Genomic DNA, 19300 nt, shown 5'->3' with positions numbered 1-19300 from the left:
CTCCAAGCAATCTATCAGGTACTCTGACTTAAAATGCCAACTATAATAATTAAGAAGTAAAACTTCATTTAAATATTACTACTCCACTCAAGTCCTATACTTGTTATAAATGAAGTTTTAGGTCCTGTTTCTGTTTATACCTGTTTATTACCTGTGTATTAATGTTTCAGGTAACAACTGACTGGACAAAACATGGTGCTACAGGGTGTACAAACCAACATACAGGTACAAGTGCAGCTGCACCTTTAGCTGCAGGTATGATTGCTTTGATGTTAGAAGCTCGACCCTGTTTGACATGGAGAGATGTGCAGTATATCATCATAATGACTGCTCAAAAGGTGAGAAAAAATTACTTTAATGCTGAATAATGGTGTATGGGTTGTAGGATCTGGTTAAGCAATAGCCATATTTTATGTGTCCATTCTTATCATCAATGATTGTTGTTTCATGATCACTTTCCAATATATTTGTTTCAATATCATACTCTTGCTCAGAATTTACAACTGGTATGCTAGAATGGCGGGCACTTTGCAGGCAATTTCACACTAAATTGTATTTAGTACCTGCATGCAAATTGGATATTCTGCCTAAAATTACTCTTATAGTGTGATTTTTAACCTGTGACCAGATTCATTTTTTCTTCAAATCAGATTGATATTTGTTACAGAAACTTGAAGCATTGTACTCCTGAGATGCTGAGTTATATTTAGCATTCCTTTCTTGCCTTTATCCATAATTTGTCTATAGATTTGAAGATTACATTGTGGTTAAGGCACTTGGTTATTTACCATACTGATTTAATTCTTAGTTACTTATATTTCTCAGATTAGTAAATTCATAAAACAAAGCTAAGCTTTTTGTATTCACATGATGAAAAAATTTTATATTTGACATGATAAAAAAATGAAAGCCAAATGATTAGTGTTGTTCAGGTATGGCTTCATACTTGGTTTAAATCATTGATTAAAGGTAGACATTGATGTTGCTCACTGGCAGAAAAACAAGGCAGGTTTATATCACAGTCATAAACATGGCTTTGGTTTGATGAAGGCATGGAGACTGGTAAATGCTGCTAGGGTAAGAAATAATTGACATAAGCTGTTTTAAACAAAATGAGGTACCGAAAAACAATTGTTTTTTGTGTCATTTTTTTAAAAGTATCAGGCATACATTGATCATGGTGTTTGTCCATCCATCTGTCCCCAGTTCTAATCCACATCTCCTCTTAAACTGCTGAATGGAATTTGTCAAAACTTTCACACATTCTTTATCACTTAATGCCATTGTGCATCTCATATTTTATTGTTCCATCTGATTGACTTTATGGTTTATAAGGAGGAGACTGGGGGTATCAACAAGTGAGCAGTTCTAGTTTTTCAAGTTTATTTTTCTATTCAGTCTATTTTATGTAGTGTTAAATTCATGAGCATTCCCAAGATTTTTAAAGAAATTCTCACACAACATATTTCTTGCTGTAATAGGATCTTACCATTAAAGTAGAGAAATTAAACTGCCTTGAAAATTTCCATCTAATTGGATTCCTGAGTGATGTGGAAGCTGATTATCTAGGAGTCCTACTGTCTAACATACACCCAATGTAGGCATATGTGAATGAAATAAGATGCGTCTTTGTCAGGATAGTGAAAAATGTTTTGATGAGTGAAAACAAAACTGTACTATATGATAATGATTATTTCTTTTTTTCTTGAATTGGTTTCATTGTTGACAAGTATTTCTCCTTAATTACCAATAATACAATCAGTAGATATGAAATACCAGCCATTTATATAATTCTGTAATGCATCTTTTTAACATAATCAATGTCTTGATATTTGGATTCAGTTTCTGGTTTAGAGAAAAGGCATCAAATGACTTCACAGTATGAACATCTAAGTTATAACATCTATCGCTGTATCTGCCATAATATTTCACATAAATTCCACAGGTATGGGAGGCAGTGCCTTGGTTAACCTCATATCTACATTCCACTGGTGATATTAATATCAAAATACTTAAAGGTGTTGGTAAACCACTCATCATTAAATATACAGGTATTAATTACAGGATAAATAATTGAAGAACATAACTTGAAATTATAACAAATGTGAAAATTGTGAAATAATTCAATTTGAATTGTTAAATGCTTTCTGATTGGTTGGTTCTCTTTGAACAAACCAGTTTACTTTGTATAAACATTATATCAATACAAGACATTCTTTTTCAAACCAAGAATTGAAAATATGACACATGAAAGAGTAAAAATTTGATGTTAAGGTTCAGCTAAAGTCAATATCTAGGACATTCCTTAATGAAATGTTTTCATTTATAGTTTTAATAATACATTAAATTTAACACTGAAACATTGCTAAATGCATCTTTGTATGTATATGACAAACAAGCACAAGTCAAACTTAGGAACACATGTTTTATAACTTCTTTATAACATTAACAACAAAAATGTAAACAACATACTTTAAAATAAATCTACAGCTGTCAAAAACAAGATTTGAAGTCTGAAATTCATATAGTTCTGTTCCTAAATGAATAATGCAGTGTAAGCTAGTAATTATTTGTGACAAATTGCTAGATCTGAATGAAAACTTTAATATTTTATGTTTATTGGTGTTGGTATTTAGCTGTATCATGGTATCAAATATCTCAATTCATCTCAATTTAAAGAAATGGCATTATTTTCAAGAAAATTAATGCTAGCTTGCACTGCATTATAACATTTTAATGTTCTACAGAACAAAACTATATGAATTTCAGACTTCAAATCTTGTTTTTGACAGCTGTAGATTTATTTTAAAGTATGTTGTTTACATTTTTGTTGTTAATGTTATAAAGAAGTTATAAAACATGTGTTCCCAAGTTTGACTTGTGCTTGTTTGTCATATACATACAAAGATGCATTTAGCAATGTTTCAGTGTTAAATTTAATGTATTATTAAAACTATGAATGAAAACGTTTCACGTAGGAATGTCCTAGATATTGACTTTAGCAGAACCTTAAAATTCTTTTTTTTTTGTTAACTTGAGTGGTGTTTGAAGGAACATTCCTTTTAGCCTGTGTAAATCAATACTACAATTACTGTATTTTTCACTTAAATTGATTTTACTCAATAAGATGAAAAAAGGGTATTATACAGGTAGCTGTGATTTAATTAATGTTTCTTGTGTAAAAAAAATTTTATATTTCACAGTGTGAAATAAATTTGGTAATTTCACTCTTGGACTTTCTCCCGCCAAAACGTTGCATCATGTACATCAATCCACCATTAACATTAATATAGCAGTGAATAAGGAAGATAATCTATAAAATAGATGGGATAATTAACTGGTTATTGTGAATAACCAAAATATAATTACTCATGCCAAAAACACATTCAGATTTAACTCACACTTGTTAAATCTAGGATTCTTTGGCACTCATAATCTTATTTTGGTTATTCACCCTTCCCAATTAATTATTCTATGTATATATTGTAACATGGGATATTATATTATTACCTGTATACTTATACGATCTTCCGACATTTTATTACAGTGACAAAAGAAGAGATAGAAGGTTATGACCTTTTCACCTTGGAGAATTCTCAGTTGGCTGTAACCTTGACACATCCAAGAAGAGGTGACATTCAAATTGCTCTTGTTTGTCCAAGTGGAACCAGATCTATAATGGGAGCCTACAGAATATATGATAGGTAAACAAAGTTGTCATTGACAAAGGTTGACTGGTAGTTGTTGTTTGTGCTATAGATAAAATACCCTGTGATGTCATGAAAAGAGGAATGTCATGGGAATTAAAATGTTTTAGCTGATGAAGATGATATTCAATGTATTAAAGAAACATAATCTAACTAGGCAAACAGTTGACTATCAAATTTCTACAACCTCACAAGACAAACACTGAAATTTCTCAACATGGCCTAAACATAAGTTAAAGGGTTTGATAAAAAAAAAAAAGATGTGATAATTTACTGCCTTGATGTGTCGAACTCTGATTAGTCGAAATCTCGGATAACTCAAACTAATTACAAAGTTCCAGCAAACCTTCCCTTACTCCAATACAATTTTACCTCGGATGACTCAAACTTGGATGAATCGAAACTTCGGATAACTCAAGGTAATCAATCAGTCCCCTCAATAGGTCTTTGATGTTAATTAACCCTGTTATTTCGAAGTCAACTAATTAGTCAAAAAACTGATTTCTTTATTACAAACCATGATCAAAGTGTGTTTTAACAACAATTAGCGGGACTTTTAAAATTAATTTGTTGACACTCTTTATGGTTTGATTGGTTTATTTAATTAATTTAAAATTGCGCGTGTTGTTAAAAGAAATGAATTGTATTAATAACACGTTGGAATTTACACTAACAGTGATATCTGATATTTTGAAATTTAAAAAAAAAAATTAAAAAATACAGATGAATTGTAATGGTATCTGACTATTTAATGAAACATCAGACAGACAATCGTAAGGGTATTTCAACGACTACATTCGTTTCACTAGTGAATCTGAAATTTTATTGTAATATTGTAGAGCACATAGTTTGACGATACTCCTGATTGTGAATCAAACAAACCAGCATGTTATGAACTATGACGTTTTTGGTATAGAAAAAATAAAAAGGAAATTTCACTAAAACACTCGGTGCCATTCAGTATTTCAAAAATGATATACAACATACAAAAAAAATATCTACAAATGTGAAAAGCATGACATTACGAAGTACAGTGTAAAGTGAAGTACATGTACAAGCATAACAAATGATGTAAATACAGAAACAATCATGGACCAAACTAATAGTATTTACGGTTTATCTTTGACCTCGGATAACTTCGACTTAACGAGGTTCGATTGTATGTATATCAAATCTCTGGAATATTAACTATGAAAATGTATGTAATTCATAAAATGGTTATACTGGTATTGTACAGGTCATCAGCGGGACTGGTGGATTGGACTTTCAATACAGTGAGATGTTGGGGAGAAAGTCCTATTGGTCAATGGAGGATAGAAATTACAGATAAAGGTAAAGTTCTGTTTGTTCATAGCCTTGTTCTTCCTGGTCTAGAATTAGAATGTAAATTAAATTTCTTTATTATAGAATAACCAATATATGGTTTTAGGGGGTGGCTGGTCTATTAAAGATAAAACACATGTTTTAAGGTATATATTGGCTGAAACTTTTGAAAACAGCCGGTTTGAAGGAAAGACAGGTTTTTTGAGGGTCTGGTTGGGAGAAGTTTCACTGTAATTGTAAAATTAGCCTACTCACACTGTGAACTTCGACTGAGTAACCCAGGTTTTGTCATACAATCTACTCTCTCTGGCAGCCCGTACTGAGTGTCTGGGTTTCTTTCATACAGCCTACTCCCTCTGGCAGCCTGAACTGAGTACATGGGATATGTCATACAGCCTACCTCAATCTGGCAGTATGCCTGGACTTAATACCTTAGTTTTGTTAAACAGCCTACTCCTTCTGTGAACCTCTGATTTATTTGACATTCAAAATTTTTTCAATAATCCCCAGTCAGTTGCTTCATACAGATTGTTATATAGGATGTTATGTACTTTGAAGGCTTCTTCATTGATGGAAATATTTAAAGTTTTGTTTTTTTTTTCTGTCACAGGTTCTAAAGTTTTTACCAATGGATATTTGAAGAAGTGGAAACTGAGATTATTTGGTACAGCAATGTCCCCAGGAATGTTTTTAGAAAGAAGGAGGTATGAATGTCCAAAAACAATCTTATTACTAATAACTGTTAAAGTAATTTTAAAAATATGTCTACCCTTCCTATATCTATTACCTCAACTGGACCAAAGGTCCCATTGAGCTTATGCTATCACTTTGCATCCATCCATAACCTTTTTACATTTTGCTCAACGACATGAAAATCCCTAGACCAATTTTAACCAAATAAGGGGTCCTTCTGAAGATTAAGAAGCTATCCCTGCATTGTGAAAGTTTGCTGCAATATAATACACAGTGTACTATCTACAAATCATTTCCCATCACACCTTTACTGCAGTAACATGATAATTTCAGAGATCAGTATAAAATGTTGATCCAGCTAGCCATTGAACTTGATTAACACAAGTAAATATTTATTTTAGGTTAGTAGAAGAAGCCATGAGTGGTGAATACCTCAACAGTAGTTATAATCCTCCCTGTTGGGTGCCTCCTAATACTGCTAAACCGGACACTGCTATGAATGAAAAAACTTTGAAGGTAATATTCATGGGAGATTTTGGGCACCATTTTGAATTTAATTGAGGAAGTAAGTAGTATAATGTAGCTTGATTTAGAAATTTGAGCTTATAATGAAGAACACAATTTGCATTTCAAATTTGTTTGATAAATATCCTTAAAAAATTCTTTTACAGTTTTATACATAATATGTATACAGTTAAAGAAATCAGGGGTTCAACCCGATGTTTGGGATCCTCAATTTGTTCTTGTTCCATGCATGGGTGTAACTTGCCAAGAACACTACTTACTACATTTTGATTATTTACACTTTCCAATTAAGTGTTCTATTAATTATATAGTTTCCTCCAATGACCTATTTCCTCCAATGACCTATTTCCTCCAATGACCCATTGTTATTGGAAACTTTTTAATTCTGTGATTAGCTGATTGATATTCCATATCATCAGTGATATCAAACAAACTTAACATCACTAAAGAATAAAGTTCCTCTCTATAGATTGGTTACTTCAGATATTTTCATGACAATTTGTGGAAATAAAGCTATATTGAGACACTCAAACACACAAATTTAACAAATTTTTCAGTAAAAAGTACATATTTTTCAAATCCTTACTTTATGGAGATCCATGAAAGCAACTTACATTCTTTAATATTTTGTCAAAAAAATCTATAGCTATGGTATAAACATAATGAAAAAAAATATTTTAGTTTTAAGTGTCAAAAAACATCTAAAATATAAGGACTTTAAAACTGCCACAAAAAGTAAGCAGGCATTTTTTTTATATATTTTTTTTGTAAAAAACAAATTTTCTATGCATTTGTTCACGATATTCTTTTTAAAAGTTGTGTGAAATTTTTGAAAAACAGTCAGTTGATGCAAAAGAGTAATCAAGGGAACCAAGGTTATAGCGCTAATCAAAAGAATGTAATCCAGGGACAAAGACCAGACATGGGAAACAGACATACACAACGAAGAAAGTAAAGTAACTGAAATAATACATACGGAGTAACAAAAATAAATGAGCAACTCTGACTCCACTAAAAACTGGGAGCATGGACCAGGTGCACAGAATTATTTCAAAGGCAAAATATGATAATTCACTAATATTTACTGGTGTATAACAGTACTAAAAATATCAAAATTGCCATAATGAGCTGGGGACATTTTTGTACCAACATACTTCAGAGTTTGTCTTTTTATTTTACTCTTCTTTAGATTTTAACTTTAGCCAGTGCCTTCTGTGTTGTATTGGGTATTTACCAAACATTGGAATACATTCTCTGTTACAATGAAGAGAAGAAACTGGTTTCTAGGATGAGAAAAGTTCATGCAAGAGCACAGCAATTGTCAGGTACATCCAATGATCCTTCAGAGACCACAGGTCTGTTATCATCCTCAGCAGCTGACACATCAGGAAACAATGAGTCCTGGGAAGAGATACCCATGCAGGATTTCACTGGTAGAAGTCCAAGCGGCAGTGAAGAAAACAGCTCTGAGAGTGACCAGCCTTTTGGCTTACGTGTAGCACTGCCACCCCAGGTAGTACATACTGATGGATATTCATGTTCACATCAAGGTGGACAGTCTAACATGGAACTAGATTCTTTATCTAGACCTTACAATAGTACTAGAGGTGATATTATAGAACATAATATTCATGAAATCCAAAAGACTGATAAGCAATACACTAGTAATTCTAACAGTGCCATAGACAATAGTCAACTGACCATAGTGCCTGCTAAACAGGGACTGCAATCAGGAACCATTATACACAGTATTGATGAATCGAGTGATGTTGACGATGTGATATTTAATAGGCAATCTACTATACACTCCAATGAAGAACAGGTTCATTTAATCTCATCTAAATCTACATGAATAGGTTTATTATGCCATGTCAGGGCATTGGGAGAATTCTCAGTCATTGTAAGGCTTTATGCTAACTGAAGAAATTACTTCTGATAGTCATGGGACTTCATGTAAATTTTAATCATGGTCCAAATATTTTTGCCATAAAATGGTATTCTGATGGAGAATTGGCAATCTGTGTCACATGAAATAATGTTATATAATTGACAGGTATCATTCCCTTTAGAGAAACTCTCATATATTTTTATTGTCTTCGTTATCATATTTGTTTGAGAAATTTACAACTATGCAAATTTCTGTTATAACTTCACTCATAGCCTTGGTAGGATTTCCCTAGTTCTGGTTTAATAAAACTTTTGAAATTGAGGGATTTCCCTCTTACCTCAGTGAACAAAAGTTTAAATGACCGAAACAATGGACTGGGGTTGTGATTTCTATAAAGTACATATATAACTCTTAACAGAGTTCAAGTTTTGTTGTTAACTACTGGTAACTCCATTTTCACCATTATACATGTGTACAATTGTGTTAAAAACTTGTTTAAGATTTGGAGTTTTATACTTGATCTGTATATTGTTGTGGGTTTTAGCTTTTATCTTTGTGTTGATCACAGGTACTATATAGCAGGAATTTTTTGGGGATATAATGTTTTACATATTTTGGAGATTGTATAATTTAATTGTATTTTTTATATCCCTTTGGTCATTTCTCAATGGTGGTTAATATACCAATGAATAGAGGGGTTCCAGGCTATTATTTGCTCATTGTTATTTTGCATAAATTTTGCTTGAAAATAACAAAATTTATCTACAAAAGGGGAAGTTCTAAACGCTAGATACTTTGCTGTATTGATCCAAAAAATGTCAAACATTGTACTAATTAAAACAACCTGCTACATATTTATTTTCTAGTCATATTTTGATTGAAGTTTGTGATCCTTGTTGGTAGAGATATTTATTATTCCACAAGTTGCAATGTCCCTTGTCTCCCTTTAGGATACTTATTGTTTGATATACTTAAGTATCAGTCTTTGTAAGAGTCATGCCAATTCTGTAAATATGTGATACATCCCAAAAAAGACTACACATTTTTATTTTTGTTACTTAGTGTGTAAGGTGTATAAGATGAAATGTTAAATCATTCATTCCAATCTGTCTGCTGTTAGGAGATAATTCACATTTAAAATTCAATGGTTTCTTCTGTATTTTACTGTTATTTACAGAGTTATTGCCTTTGATTTTGAATTCTACACATTATATATATTGTGATATATTTGCTAGATATATACACGAAAAAATTAAGTTTCTATTACTAAACTAATTTATTGACAAGTACATTGTTTGATGGTCAGACTATAGACTGTTTACATGGTGTGAGAACTTTACTTTTAACCTTAACTTTAATGTTTGTACATCGTGATCATTATGATAATAAGTTCTGTCTAAGAAAGTTGATGCAGACGTGATCTGTCAATTGTAATTTCTTTAACAGCTGATAAGGTGATTAACTTCAGTGAACTTTATAACATGTATCTTATGAACAAGGATTCTATGAAAATCTACATGTTATTTTCTGCTCATTATAAAAATTTTAAGCAAAATATAAAAAATAACAATATGTAGGCTTTCCAACCATGTATCACATTTTGTATGGTTCTTAGATGGGGTACTACTTAATACACATGCATCTTTATATGACAGCCTTCATTTTTGTCTTTTTTGTTTTTTCTTGTTTTTTATATGCACCATAATGTGATCTTTATTTCAACATTGTGAACTGTAACATTGTATATCTTACTAATTCAATGTATAAAATGAGAAAATTGTCATTGCAAAATATTACAAATTATGCTAAATATAAAGAAACCTTGATGACGCTGACCATTTTATTTTATTTCATTTATTTAAAATAAATTCATTCCAAATTTCTGGAAAAATTTTTTACTCAATCATTGACAAAAAAAATATGATTCATTTTTCCACCATGACAAAACAATAGATTTTCACACTCTGGATGCTACTGAAAAAAATTACTTGCATGCAAATTTTTGAAGTCAATAAAAAGTCTCTTCACACCACCCTATCCCCACTAAAATAAAATGGTTTGTGCAAAGGCTAAACCTATTAAGTCAGGCAAGATATTTGGAAATTGATTTACTGTGAAAGTACTATTGTTTGTGGGGTGCCAATTTTCGTGGGTGAATCAGACCACAAAATTTGATTCCATTTTTGCTTGAATTTGACACCTCCATAGCCTTCAGCCCAAGAAACCTTTATTATGATTTACATAAGTACAATTCTGTGTAAGAATCAGACAGTTGCACATAATTTTTCTCTCAATTTGTTCATCTTGCCTCACATATATTCTTTACATCAAAAAACGATCTGGTAGTGATTTGAATTTATCCTGAAGCACCTGTGACAGTCACATAGATACGTTTTGTCAGCTTATATAGGGAAAAAGTGAGGGGAAATTTTCCCACCATAATTCCAGCAAATTAAATAGAACAAATTTGTCCAGGTAAATAGCACAAAATCTTAACTCAGGGTGTCTCAGAATATAGCCAGTATTTTAGAAATTATATATGTATAAAAGAATGTTTTTCAGAGAAAACGTGGCCAGTATAAATCGCAACAATTTCCAAACCTGAAAAAAAAATAAATAACCACCAGGTTCTGCTGTACTCCAATGGAAATTGTATTTTTTCAATGTTATATTCAAACAAACTCTTGAATATTGCATGGTGTTTGCTAAAAATGAACTTCTGATTAGGCGACCACTTACATGTACAAAGCACAAATTGTTTTGACCAATGTTACCATATTGATTCCTTACTACATGTATTGAGTGCACCACACTTTTTGATTTTGGAACTCACTGAAAAACTGAGAAAGGGCAAAGGTCAGAACAACACAAATATATTTACAGAGAGTTTTTAGAAATTGAGAGAGAAAAATTATCCACACATTATGAAATTATAATGCCTTGTATGCTGGTTTTTCCTTTTTAAAACTTAATTGCCTCAGATGAGAATAGTTATCTGCCAAAAACTAAGAGCAAAAGACTTTTTTACACAACTTTTAACAATATTACTTTTTGCCTTTTAAGGCACTGTAGGAAGTATTTGTTTAGTAGAGGCCAAGTCGTAAAGATTTGATTAGTTGTTTAATATAAAGAAATTATGCTGTTCATTTGTTGGGACTTGTAGATTTGTCAGGGATTTAGTGGTTGGTACTTTCAGAGGGAATAGATAATTTATGGTTTAGATAGTTTTAATGGTATGGTAGATAAAATCAGTAGCAACTATACATTGTTCACATTTTAATAAAGGAGTAAGTAAAACCTCTTCTAGGTTAAAAAGTGATTTCTTTTTTGTTGTGTCATTTTTAATTTTTTTTTTTAGTCATAAGAATTTTCTTATATATTTTGTCATATTGATGTTACACAAGTTTCAATTGATGATATAACAATCACTGTTTGCATTTTTGAAAAGAGAAATATTGAAGACAGTGTGTTAAAACTGGTTATATATATACCATTCTATGCAATTTGATATTGTTATATTGTTTTTAAATTCATGCTTTTTGGTGCTTTTATATTATTTATTGAATTAAAAAAAACGAGGTTAACATGTTTTTGTTGTCATCTCAGCTAGTTGAGACCCTATCTTTCTAAAGTTTGTAAAATATATGTGTATAGGACATCTACACTGGAAAAATATGATTAAATGATTCCCCATTACTAAATGTAGATAAACCATTTGGCAGCTGCTGAAAACATTATATTATTTTGGTACTTGCGAAAGATTATTTTTTGTCTCCTATTTCTTTCTTTGAGAACCTTTAAAATTTTTACTCTAAAGAAAAGTCTTTATGCGTCCTGCAAATCGACACATTATACTGAATAACTGTATGGAGTGTCACTCCAACTGATAGATGACGTCCGAGATGTAGGAAGTACTAAGTTCGTGAGTAGAAGTTAACAGAACAGTACAAGGTAATAACTTAATTTTGTCAGAATTTTTTTGTCGGTAACCCAACAAGACTTACTGAAATAATGACTGAACATAAAGGTACATTATAGTCCATGATACCATAATTTCTGGTAGTACTTTAAATACTGCTTCAGTATCCAGCGCTCTTCTGTTTTTCCAATGCTTCCCTCATCTTGCATGTATTTCCTAATACTTTCCAAATTTGAGCTAAGTAATAATACGAATCTGGTGTCGAGATAGTGTGACAAAGTGACTCAAATTGTTCCACATACTCTTGAAAATATTCTGGGTGTCCAAGTCCCTTGTAGCATTGATACAAACTGTACAGTAGATTATATGTGAAAAGGGAGATAGAAGTTACATACGTCTGAAGAACATAGTCTATATTCCTTACAGGTCCACCTCGAGTCCGTTCAATTTCAACCACAAGAGCGTCTCGATCATTAAGTACCGAATTTAATTGTTTAACAATTGCTCGTATATAATGAGCAGCCACTACATACTGCTTTTCCTTTGACAAGAAGGAACACATAGTAATTAAAAACTCAATATTTTCAACTTCTTCAAATATCTCAGTTTGGCGTGAGTAAGTTTTCAGAACGAAATTGGGCACAGTGACGTTATCAAGCGGTCCACCTGGACACTCTTTAAATAAATATTTAACCCTTTTGAATGGTTTATTTGCAAATGAAGCTAATGTATCTTTTTTGTGGAAGAGGTCGACAAAGAAGCACAACCACCATGTCTGATATAGATACATACTTCCGGTTGCTTCATCGATAAATCTGTAGAGAGTGTAATCTAGATATGGATTTGTTATGTCATTACAACTCCTGTTGTATTCTTGTAACATTTCAAATCCGGTCACAGCTGCATCGGAGGCATCACGGAATTGTTGAGTAGCCAAGGAAGAAGCTGTTTGTTTGCTGTAGGCCGGGACGAACGTTGTCAGTATGGAATCTATACTGTTCCTACTGTTGGACCAGTGATTCAGATCTTCAATCACGTGATCTGTAACAGCAGTACTCATCAGACCGTGACTTTCAGCCATTATGACTATGGACATAATAGGAAATTCTCTGATTACACTAACTCGCTCGATCAAAAAATATAAAGCTTCTCCACTGATATGTGATATAATGTTGTTTTCTGGTATAAAATAATGAGGGATTGTTTTGACTTTTAGACACTCGTGCAAGTTTTCCAGCAAGTACAAAAGACAGGCTGACGGACAACTGTTCCACTGTTCGAGAGTGATAAATTCCAATGAATATAAAAACAATGTCTTTAATATGAATGTAGATAGATCGAAATTTCTCCCTGTATAAAAATCAATCAAAAGTTTAAATGCATGGAAACAAAATCGCTGTTGTTCTGTGATTTTATTCTTGAGAAGAAACTTTTCAGCAAGGGAAAAGTCCAACATCCACTCAATGTTTGGATGTGTACTCTCTGGATGACTAACAGGAGATAATACACATGGGACTTCTTTTATATCTCTGATTGTGACGGAATTTGGCCAACCGCTTGGTCTAGCACGTTTAAACCAATTTAAAGCTTCGTCAGGCCACCGAGGACATCTGTAGCAGAACACCATCTTATTTGTCTTTTTAAAGGGCAATATAAATGCTTTGCTCTGCGGTTTAGCAGCAATAGATGGTTTGCGACACAAATGCGAGTAATGAGCAGAATCCAAAAAATATTTTCCTCCAACATTTACCTTATACTCCAACATGTCTCCCTGAATTTCAAGGTTAACATACCCTTGATGTTCATTTGAAGCGTGTATAATTACTACGTCTTTGTTTAGCTCATATCTATCATTGGGGAAAAAGACATTTGTGCTGTCTGCTATTATATACATATTCGGCATCATACTTGTCTTAACAGCATTGTTTGATGATTGTTTTGATCTATTCAAAGTTGGATAAATTCCTTGGTAAATATTCACAGCGAGGTCTTCCTCTGCACTGCCAACCAATGTATAGGAATCTTTGAAATCCTTTGGCATTGGTGAAGTCTCTGTCCAGAACCGGTTTGGTGTGTAAAGAGATGCTGATTTGAGGACATTCTTCATAATGAAGGTCAAATGAAACACAGGAACATTACTGTATTTATCGATGTATTCAGTACTACAGTCTGTAAAAAATAGACAGAACCACGCTGAATTTGTTGAATGTTTTAGTTAGTGATCTAATTTCTCTAAAGGTTAACGAAAATACTATATACTTTATCTTATTTTCTATAAATGTTTATTGGTTTTGATCCTTTAAAGCACTGAGCGTCTGATTTTAGTCCGACCACGTGGTACAAAAACTTAATTTAAAATGTGAGACAACTTAGTTCACAGTCCCGTCTTCTAAGACCTAGGACATCAACTAATTTATGATAAATGATATAGTGAAAATGCCTCTCTTACTTATAAATTCATCCTCTTACAGATAACATCTTCCAAGCATTTATAATCAAATTGTACACAGACGAAAAGAAAGTTGACAATACGGAATGAGAAGACATCGCGTTTGTCGTATTGTGTGTTAACGAGTTTTCCTTTTCCATCGATCAAAAATTGAGACAGACTTCACAGTGTCTGTACTTTTTATCTCAAATACATATCTATATAGCGGAAACTAAGATCAAAAGATGTAAATGGTGTTTTTTTTTTAACCAGCCTTATAACAGTAATGGAATCGGTCAGTGGGTAGGGGAGCACAATTTGTTCCCATTAAAATGCCGACCGTCTACTGAAAAAACACGTCCACAGCGGTGGACCAATATGTTGTTGATAAAAAAATATCCATAATTTTGACAGCATCTTCGCCGGTATATTCAGGAGATGATTTAGAATCTCTACAAAGTAGTACGTATTTATGTGTAGATGTTCCATTTTTTTAGATTAACACTAATGTATAATGCCCTTGGATCGGGATTTCAACTGAGGAAGGAGAATATCAGGAAAGAGTTGAAAAATCATAACTCTATAATTCTATTATATTCCGACAATGATCTAGCATTGAGTGTTTCCATAAGATTTTTTTATTTTTTAGGATCCACACTGAATTGATACCACTGAGGGCTTGTCGTAGACTGAAGATCTAACTTATTAACACAGTACGTGCGCTTTGAGCGAAGAATTTAAACCACTTTTATAATTTAAAGGTATTCTTAAATGCCTACTTGTAAGTTGACTTTCCTTGTAGGGAAAACTGACACCAGCTGCCGCCCTGGATTCGATCTCCAACCCTCTTGCATTAAGCAATTCGTCCTCGGTGCTATCTAGTGCTAACCTTTTCTTTCTTGCTTCTGAAACGATTCTTGAAAGTTATTCGAATAGTCAGGTGTAGTTATTACTATTTCATGTTTCCAATAAAACCTAATGGTATTTTTGGTCGAAATTGGCAGTGTAATTATAGCATTGTTTAAATATAATACAGTCGTATCATGTTTAATATAAATTAAAACTTAATTTATCAGTATTGTTATAAAAAAATTTTCTGGGCTCCATTCAGTATATAATTTTTGAAAATTTGTTCGGAAAATGTAAATTCATTCACCTTCAGTTTCACAAGGTATTTTTCAGTATTGTTGTGTTTGTGCACCTGTGATTTTGAGTATTAACCTTTGAACCAAATACAAATGAAGATCTAAATTCAAAAATTAATTGTACACAAGACGTATTCAAAACGAAAGTATCGAAAAGGGAAGCCAAATCCATCACCAAGAATTAAGAATTGTGTACCTTTGTACCAACGACTTTGCCATCCCTTTGGTCTAAGACTGTAATAGTGTTGGTCGTTCACGTGACCCAGATAAATCTTGCCATCCTTCTCAGTTTTGATTGGAGCAATAGACGTTTGGTTGTGGAGTTCTCCAATCGTACTAATGATACATATCTCCTTCCTGGTTACCTCTGTCAGACCTCTACAATAAAGTGTAATACTGACGGATTACAGATCATCTCTACAATATATAGTAATACTGACGGATTACAGATCATCTCTACAGTATAGTGTAATATTAACGGATTACAGATCTCTACAATAGTGTATTACTGACGGATTTTAGACCTCTACAATAGTATATTACTGACGGATTACAGACGTCTACAATAGTGTAGAACTGACGGATTTCAGACCTCTTCAATAGTGTAATACTGACGGATTTCAGACTTCTACAACAGTGTAGTACTGACAGATTATAGACCTCTACAGATTTCAGACCTCTACAATAGTGTAGTACTGACGAATTATAGTAACAGATTATCAATCTCAGATGTTTTTTTGTAGGAAGAAAAACCCTGTCTTTTCGTATCCGATCCACATAATCCTTACCCATCAAATGTCATTGAGCCAGTGGTAATATAGACGAAAAGTTTATGATAAGCTGCCTATTGGATCAGCCATTACAACTGAGGAAAGAAAATGTAGAATTTCCAATACAACATATTTCTTTTATTTTGTTTACTTTGTTGTTTCATGTTTTCGTTTGTTAAAAGCATTCAGTTTTGTCGCACTATTTTTTATTGACTCTTTTTAGTTTGTAAGGTTCATGTCCTTCTTACTCATTGACCCGGAATCAAATGAAACATAGAATGATTAAACAAATAATGTAAGAAAAAACTTCGTCATTTTGAAGACTTGAAAAGTTCCTGAAAAAAAAAACATTCAGGAAACGTGTTGTGAAGGGAACAATAGAAAACAGGGTCATCAATATTTAAAAGTTACAAATTTGTTGCGTTGGTATGCATGTTATATTACGTAGTTGTATTTCTATGCATGTCTTTTTCGTTGTTGTGTTTGCATACATGTTTTTCGTCGTGTTTTTATACGTTTTTCGTTGTTCTGTTTTAGTGCATGTTAGTTGTTGTTGTGTTTATATGCAAGTCGTTTTAATTGTTGTTTTATTTAATCCTTCGTTTATTTAATCCGTTCTCCATTCTTTGTCCAAGTATCTAATATCATTGGTCACTCCATTCCCCATTCTCTGGCCTATACCTTAGTAGGACCTAGTCACCCCATTTTACATTCTCTGACCTATACCTTAGTATCATCTGGTCACCATATTCCCCAATTCTCTGAACAATACCTCAGTATTATATGATCACACCACGCCACATTCTCCGACTTAACCTCAGTATCATGTGGTCACCACATTCCCCATTCTCTGACCAATACCTTAACATCACCTGGTCATACCAATCCTCATCCTTAAACAGGTAACCGTAGTATCGTCTAGTTACCTCATTTCCAACCCGTTAAATATTACATTAGTATCACCAGGGACAGGTTTCATAAAACATCTCAAACTGAGATTTTCCTCAAATCCTTCCTCAATTCAAATTTTGACCAACCAGATCACTTGAAATTGAAGATTTGAGGAAAAAGCCCGGACTCGAGGAAATTCTCAACTTAAGATTTTTTTATGAAACCCAGGCCAGGTCATACAACTCCCCATCCGTTGACATATTACCTTAGTATCATAAAGTTACCACATTTTTCATACTTGGACCAATACCTTAGCGTCATCCAGTCACCACTTTCACTGTTCTCTAATACATTGATATCACCTGGTCATACCAATCCCCATCCTTAGACATAACCTTTGTATCATCTAGTCACCACACTCCAATGCCGTTTAATAATACTTTAGTATCATCTGGTTACCACATTCCCCATTACCTGACCAATACCAGGGATGGGGTAATCATAATCAGCTGTAATCGATTACATTTTCATTAGATATTACATGAAATCAATAATCATTGTAAGTTATGATTACATGTAACCATATGTCATCGATTACTGGGTAAAAAAGTGGGGTAATCGTGATTATTTTTTTATTACATTTTATTACATAACCAAATTAAATTCTGTAAAAAAAATATATAATTAAGATCAGTATTTTTCCTTTTTATATTATTTATCATATTTAACATTTTAATTGATTTCAGCAAATAAAAACTGAGATTGACTATTATACACTTTATTGAATAGATAATAGAGGTGTACCACTCCAATTAGATTCTATTCCCCTTCCTCTTGTTACCACAGCAAATAGAGATTGAAAAAGATTTTTCAATTAGTTTTTTGATAATTTATTTGCAAAATTTTCTATGACATAATGTTGGCATAAAAATTGTGTAACAATTGGGGACTATACAGCATTTTGTCTTTGCAATTTTTTTGTGGTTCGATCCGCATGATTTATTTGTCAAGGCCATCAGCAGTTAAACTTGTCCAGTTACTTTCTGTTGAGAACACAAAAGATCTTTGTAACTTGGGAAATATCTATATAAGGAATTCCATATTAGAAATATATTGTAACTCAATAATTTCAGACGTATCATGGTTTATGATTTATATTTCAAATCGTATCTTACTGCTGTATAATTGCATTATTGTTTGTATTGTTTATACCGATGAACTGTATTCGTTTAATGCAATAAAGAATTGAAATAATCTCAAGAAAGAGTAAATTAATGAACACAATTACAACACAAATATATTAGTTGATACTATTGTCTGTAATTAACTTTCGTTAAGGATATACAAGAGTATGTCAAATTTTGTCACCTCACTTAAACAGACACTTAGTCTACTAATTAGAGTGAAATACACTCGGTCTACTAATAAGAGAAAAATAATTTTCAATGAAACTGTTAATATGCATTTTTAAAAAGTCGTGTTTATCACAGCTTTGAAATTATGAATATAATAAACAAATTATTTCTTCTGCTTTAAGATTATATCAATTATTTTGCTTAAATATGCCATTACATTACCCCTGCCAAGGAAGTAAATTTATTTTCTTTCATTCATGTGTGGAAATATCTGAAGTAATCATATGAAACCATGAATTAATCATAATTACTTTGACAAAAGTAATCATACATTATCGATTACATTTGAAATTGTGAGTAATCATGATGTAATCGATAATATTTTATCCCATGTAATCATGATGTAATCGATAACATCTGAAGCAATCAACCCTAACCCTGACCAATACCTAATCATCACCTGGTCACTCCATTCTCCATCCGTTGACATATTACCTTAGTATCACCTGGTCATCAAATTTCCCATCTGTTAAACATTACCTTAGTATCAGTATCACCTGAAATTATGAGTAATCGATTACATTTTTACCCCATATAATCAAGACGTAATCGATAACATTCGAAAGCAATCAGTCCTAACCCCCATCCGTTGACAT

The 19300-nt window shown here is 32.4% G+C and overlaps 2 protein-coding genes across 10 annotated transcripts in view; one reads left to right on the top strand and one right to left on the bottom strand.

Moving 5' to 3' along the window:
* The window catches only part of LOC148616006 (proprotein convertase subtilisin/kexin type 7-like), a 24030-nt gene extending 14058 nt beyond the window's left edge, over window positions 1-9972 (top strand). For all 3 annotated transcript variants that reach the window (XM_088582616.1, XM_088582617.1, XM_088582618.1), the window contains exons 10-17: window positions 171-338; window positions 970-1077; window positions 1946-2051; window positions 3548-3704; window positions 4945-5039; window positions 5641-5734; window positions 6125-6239; window positions 7438-9972. In XM_088582616.1, the coding sequence (XP_088438742.1) occupies window positions 171-338; window positions 970-1077; window positions 1946-2051; window positions 3548-3704; window positions 4945-5039; window positions 5641-5734; window positions 6125-6239; window positions 7438-8100 (1506 nt within the window). In that variant the 3' untranslated portion in view covers window positions 8101-9972. The remainder of the gene's footprint in view (window positions 1-170; window positions 339-969; window positions 1078-1945; window positions 2052-3547; window positions 3705-4944; window positions 5040-5640; window positions 5735-6124; window positions 6240-7437) is intronic.
* LOC148616005 (uncharacterized) overlaps window positions 9394-19300 on the bottom strand; it is a 20926-nt gene continuing 11019 nt past the window's right edge. For 6 of the 7 annotated variants that reach the window (XM_088582611.1, XM_088582610.1, XM_088582608.1 and 3 more), the window contains 3 exons: window positions 15825-16006; window positions 15263-15388; window positions 9394-14224 (listed from right to left, as the gene is read on the bottom strand). In XM_088582611.1, coding sequence (XP_088438737.1) covers window positions 12216-14224; window positions 15263-15388; window positions 15825-16006 — 2317 coding nt within the window. In that variant the 3' untranslated portion in view covers window positions 9394-12215. The remainder of the gene's footprint in view (window positions 14225-15262; window positions 15389-15824; window positions 16007-19300) is intronic. The other variant, XM_088582614.1, reaches the window with a different exon arrangement.

Source organism: Perna viridis, chromosome 5, assembly GCF_037379345.1.
Source record: "Perna viridis isolate PV_CMFRI_1.1 ecotype Kerala chromosome 5, ASM3737934v1, whole genome shotgun sequence".
Classification (NCBI taxonomy): domain Eukaryota; kingdom Metazoa; phylum Mollusca; class Bivalvia; order Mytilida; family Mytilidae; genus Perna; species Perna viridis.
This window is presented reverse-complemented; position numbering and strand designations above follow the sequence as displayed.